The following is a 5,208-nucleotide window of genomic DNA, read 5'->3' as shown; positions in this document are numbered from 1 at the left end:
CCCGCACGTCTTATCGGCCAAGCGGTGGCAAGTAGGTGGTGTCTCACTGGGCAAGTCGCACTTATGAAATATTCGTCTTTTTTATTCTATTTTTTTCATTAGTCACCTTGATTCTTCTTGTATAATACAACGTTTGCGAAGTGTCAGTAAACTCATACTCTTGTTGATGTGCATGATGCTGATTCTGCCCCCATCTCAAATGCCTTCTTCTTATCGTCTCAGATTTTGCGCTTTGAGCCAATTTTTAGGCTAAAGTTATCTGAAATGATGCACATTTGCAAACTATTGACAGTTTTCTCTGTTCACGTGCTAAACTTCTCATTGGAACTTAAACCTAGCAATGGTTCGTTGCTATTAGCAACGGAATTAGCTTCACCTGAACGACATGCGTTTATCGCAAATATAGATATCCTTTTGAAGAAGTGGCGTGGAAATGGTATACCTTTTTAAGCCCGAAATTGAGAAGAGAATGATACCGGCTTTGTGTTCCATTGAATATAGATATTTGATGTGGCATCATTTCGCCCTTCACCCTCACACGTAGCGCGTGTGAGTCCGGGTTGACTTCTGTGCGTAATCTGTTTCCTTGTTAACAAAATTGTGTTCATTTTCTACCCTTAGACAATTATTCACAAACACTGTTGCACAGAGCTCGTAATGATTTTAAAATGATGATCTTACTGCTGAATTTCTTTATTTTTTATAGGCCTTAATATGTAGGTGTCGTTTTGTTTGTGTATGCTTGTTGGTTTTCCCTGCTTGCTCTCTGTAGTTCGTCTATGCCCACCCATCATTGAACATAACTTGATGTAAAATCTTGCGACAAAATAAGTTGGCTATGTCAGTAAAGGAAACGACTTGCCTTTTAGCTGTCAATATAGCTGACCCATTCGTCATCCTGTGGGTTGCACTTGAGCCTTCCAGACATGTCGGTAGATTATCAAAGGCGAAATTGGTCCTTAAACAATATTTTAAGTAGCATGTGTGTTAAAGGAAAACAATCTAACTACGGCTTATTGGCATTGTCGAAGGTGTTGAACGCCTTACTGTTCTCTACATTTGAAGAATGATGAGGGAAATTGATTCCTTTCCCCCCCCCCATTTTATTCCACTCTCAGACCTGGGTGAGATTATTAATTTAGTTAAACCGAGTCTTTTATGATTCCCCTCTTGTTCTAACCCCCTTAGATTTGCGCTACGGCAGTAAGGGCCACCAACTAACTTTGAAAGACATGCCTGCCATTGGGTGGTGTCACTAGTCTTGACAATCTTCCGCCCTTACTCGCTTACTTCGTTTGGCAGCTCAGCATGTACAGTTGGCAGGGCGAAAGCGGAGCGTGGAGTTCGAGACGGTGGTGAAGGGCGGTGGCGATGTATTGCAGCGGTCACGTGTGAAAGGAGATGCCATAGTGGATCTCACCCCGAAGACTGCGCCACCGTCGCTCGTACCGTCTACGGTCGTCCGCTCTTCGTGGCCCTTGGCATGGTTGACCTCGTACTCGTCTAACTGGCACTGCAGGTCAGATTTCCTTATTTCCCCTATCCCTCCCAGAAGTTGGTGTCGGCTTTATTTCTTGAGTTTGTAGTATTCGTGCATTCGGTTATTTAATCTCTTCAGCTATATCAAACAAATGAGTGCAATTAACTAACGATAGGTCTTCAATCTTCTCAGTTATTTTCAAAATGGAAATCTGAAGGACCTTAGCATCGAGACGGATGCTTATTACTGGAAAGAATACCCGTCCAATCCTGCATGCGCATGGTGATACTTGTTGTTATAACCGTTAGATTGCAGGTGGTGCACTCAGACAGAAAGCCGCGTCAACGCCGAGTTTTGCGTGCCTGGGGCCGCTTAGGCACGAATATTGGCGGCTTGAGGGCAGAGCGCTTCGTCAGTGTGGACGCCGCTGTGCAGCACCTGCACAGCCTCCTCACAGATTAACTTAGCACTGTCAACAAAGGACGAAATTGCTGAGGATGCCAGAGGTACTGAGCCTTCCTACTGCTCCCCGCAACACAAATATGATGGAGGAACTAGTGTAGTTTTCTTCATTTTATGCCCTTTTAGACGCAAGTGTGATTATTAATTTTGTTAAACTGGTTATTTTATGGTTTTCTTCTTACTCAAACCCCTCCGATTTTCAGTCCGACGGCAAGGATCACCACCTAACTTTGAAAGACGCATGCCTAACATTTGTTGTTGTCACTACCCTTAATAACCTCCAGCTCATCACTCACTTCGTTTTGGCAGCTCGATGGGTCCAGTCGGTTGGGCAAAGGCGGTGAGCGGAGGCTGAGACTACGGTGGGAGGCTCCACTCAGTTACTTAGTATGTTTAATTTTATATTGAACGGAAATAAGTGCAGTTAACTAATTACGGCACTTTAATCTTAACAGTTATTCTGAAAGCTGAAATCTGAAGGACTAAGCAGTGAGACGGGTGCTTATCACAGAAAGGAATACTTACTCAATTTCGCATGCGCATGATGATAGCTGATGTTGGTAACTGTAGCAGTTAATTTAATCATCCCTGTCCTCCACATTTCTTCTACATACGGCACAACTGCTATTTGTTAAATAACATGCAGCGGTTACCGCTATAACCGTTTTGCTCAGACGAGAGTTTGCGTCGACAGCGTGGTTTGCGTTCCTGGGGTATCATGGGCACGCGAATCGGTGGCTCGAGGGTGGGGCAACTCGTCAGTCTCAATGCCGCTATACAGTGCTTCCACGATGTCTTTCTCAAGAAGACTGCTAACTCCTAGGTACCGAGCGTGCCAATTTTTTTCAAATTGCAACTTCATATTTTCTTCCCAAGCTGGAACAAATTGATCCTAAGGTAGACAATATCATACCGTCTCTATGTTGCTATTTTAATGTACCACGTATCTACAATTTAAGCCCAGACTTTTGTTATGCATTGGCCTGTTTGATGGAGAACTGTCTGGTGTTGAACTCGAAATATGGATGAAATGGCGAAGGCTGCTGAAAATAACCACTCTAGAGTTTTACTGTTTAGTTTGCAGCTCTGCCATCGTTATGCAGCCTTCGTCCTTTTGCGAGTGTATTCTAATGTTATGAAACAACTTGTGTTTGTAAGGTGAAAATGTTATCGTGAATATCTTATCAAGGCATCATGGCGTGTAGTATACTTTTTTTCTAATTTGGTGCAAATTTATCTGTGGGTAATTTGTTGCTTCGAGAGCGCTTCGTTTCATAGAAGCTTGCAGCACGGGTGGTTTCTAAGCCTCTCTTACATGTGTACGCCTTTCAGCGCTTCTCTGCATCATTCTGAGTAAATCAGAATCTCAGTGCATTTTTAGAGATATTTGTAAGGATTTCTATGACCATCCTATCTCGTTTCACGGAACGATGAGACCGTTGAAAAGATAAAACTCATGCATCAGGTGTTAATCGAGTTGGGAACTCGACGTTAGAAGCTCATTCCTTTCCCTTCCGACATCGCCTTAATGCCTGATGCCCTGTTGGAGTTTGAGGTCGGTCTTGACTCACAAAGGGTTCGAGCATGCATCCCAGTTTGTGTCCTTTTTAGGTAGATGTTACGGTAATGCCATTGTGGAGGATGTCACGAGTGCAGATGATTCAGGCAACCTATGGTGTTTAAGCGATTTCTAACTTACTAGCTTCAAAAATTCCGATCAAAGGGCTAGACATGAGTAGCCTGATTGGCAGCACAATGCGCTTTGATGTGCGTATTCTGCACGACTTTGGTCTGAAGGTGCTACCCTTGTTGCACAGCTTGAAGGTGATGGAGACCAAGTCTCGAATGTTAGATGGATGAATAATCTGGATGTAGCCTATTTCCTTATGAAGGCTAGTGTCTCCGGCGTCAACCATCTTGATGAGCACTATGAGGAACTCAAGAATCAGATTGAGGTCTGTACATTGAGCTTTTTCAATCATTTTAATGGTCAATGTCTTAGCAGCGACTCTTTTCTGATTATACCGTCAGACCCTCATCAAGACCTGGAGAAGTTTGAACGGATTGTGGACTACCTGTAAATCATCCACGCTCCAACGCATTTCATCCATGCTGCGGAGGTAATAGACACCTTTTTTGAGGGAGGGGAGTCGAAGCATATTAAAGGCGCTAGACAATCGCATGATGCTCTGGCGCGGTTCTCGTCGCACAGACCGGACAGGCATTCTGTGGGTACTCTTCTTCCACTTAAATCTATTTAAGCAACTATAATTGCTGCTCTGTGAGCCCCTCGTCCTTCTTGCTTAGTAGGGCACAAGGTTTGCAAATGGCACCTTATGAGGCGCCTTCGACAGGGTATTTGTTGAGCAAGGGCGCCTGCTTCTCTGACGTGGCGAGCAAATCCACTGATTACTGTTGTACGTCGCCCACTGCCTCTCAGGGCTGCCTTCTCCTCTGTAAAGTGGCTGTCAGTAAAACTCACAACTGTTTCGCTGCCAGCATTACCCGAGCCTTCAGACAAACTGGCAGTCGCAGAGGTAAATATGTGCCTTTTCAAGCTGTTACTTTGCTCGAAGAGTGTGTCAACCTTCTTTTATATTTATTGCCCCTTGGCAAGCATGCCTACTTGAATATTATGTGACATGTTTTGAGTTCAACGTTTGCAGTTGTTTTTTTAATTTGTTCGTCAAATTACGCCGAACTATGAAATTAAACCCTACAATAGCAATCTTTGCTGTTATAATCTTACTAAAAACCATTTCGTCCAAGTCGGGCGACATAAGTTTGCTTGAAGGAAGTTCCTGTTGGATTGCCTCAACATCAGGTACTGCTCTCCTCTAAAGGGGTCATACGCAAAGATTGTTACATTAAGACAGGTACTTTTTCCCTAGACAGTTTCTCGCAGAGATTAGGGAATTCCCGTAATGTGGCATGTCTGTAGGTAAATTGAACTGGTAACTTTATCGAAGCAATTTGCTTTCATCAATTTAAGAGGTGTGAGTGCAATTGCGCTGAACGCGGAGACGTGCTTCGTGGAGCCGGGGACAGGTGTTGTCGACCCCATTGATTAGCCAGTGACGTCTGCAGAGATGAGAAGCGACCTTCTGTGCAGTGAGTACATTATTGTTATCCAACACCTCTCAAGTCAACATTAACTTCAATTTCCAAAGATCGCGATGAACATGAACAAGATTTTACTCCCTAATGTTGGTGCTATTAAAACCATTAATAATAAAATTGTCGCATTCAGTCAACGTTGTCTTCAC

At 43.7% G+C, this 5,208-nt stretch overlaps 1 protein-coding gene across 1 annotated transcript; it reads right to left on the bottom strand. All coding sequences in view use genetic code 11, as the record gives it.

Moving 5' to 3' along the window:
- Positions 1-2,896: 2,896 nt before the first annotated feature.
- EGR_10656 (hypothetical protein) lies at positions 2,897-3,924 on the bottom strand (the record flags this gene model as incomplete). The annotated part of the gene is made up of 2 exons (XM_024499905.1): positions 2,897-2,985; positions 3,642-3,924. The coding sequence occupies 2 exons, from the start codon at positions 3,922-3,924 to the stop codon at positions 2,897-2,899; spliced, it is 372 nt and encodes a 123-aa protein (XP_024345684.1).
- Positions 3,925-5,208: the final 1,284 nt, after the last annotated feature.

The sequence above is a fragment of the Echinococcus granulosus genome, assembly GCF_000524195.1.
Source record: "Echinococcus granulosus chromosome Unknown EG_S00247, whole genome shotgun sequence".
In the NCBI taxonomy this organism is placed as follows: domain Eukaryota; kingdom Metazoa; phylum Platyhelminthes; class Cestoda; order Cyclophyllidea; family Taeniidae; genus Echinococcus; species Echinococcus granulosus.
This window is presented reverse-complemented; position numbering and strand designations above follow the sequence as displayed.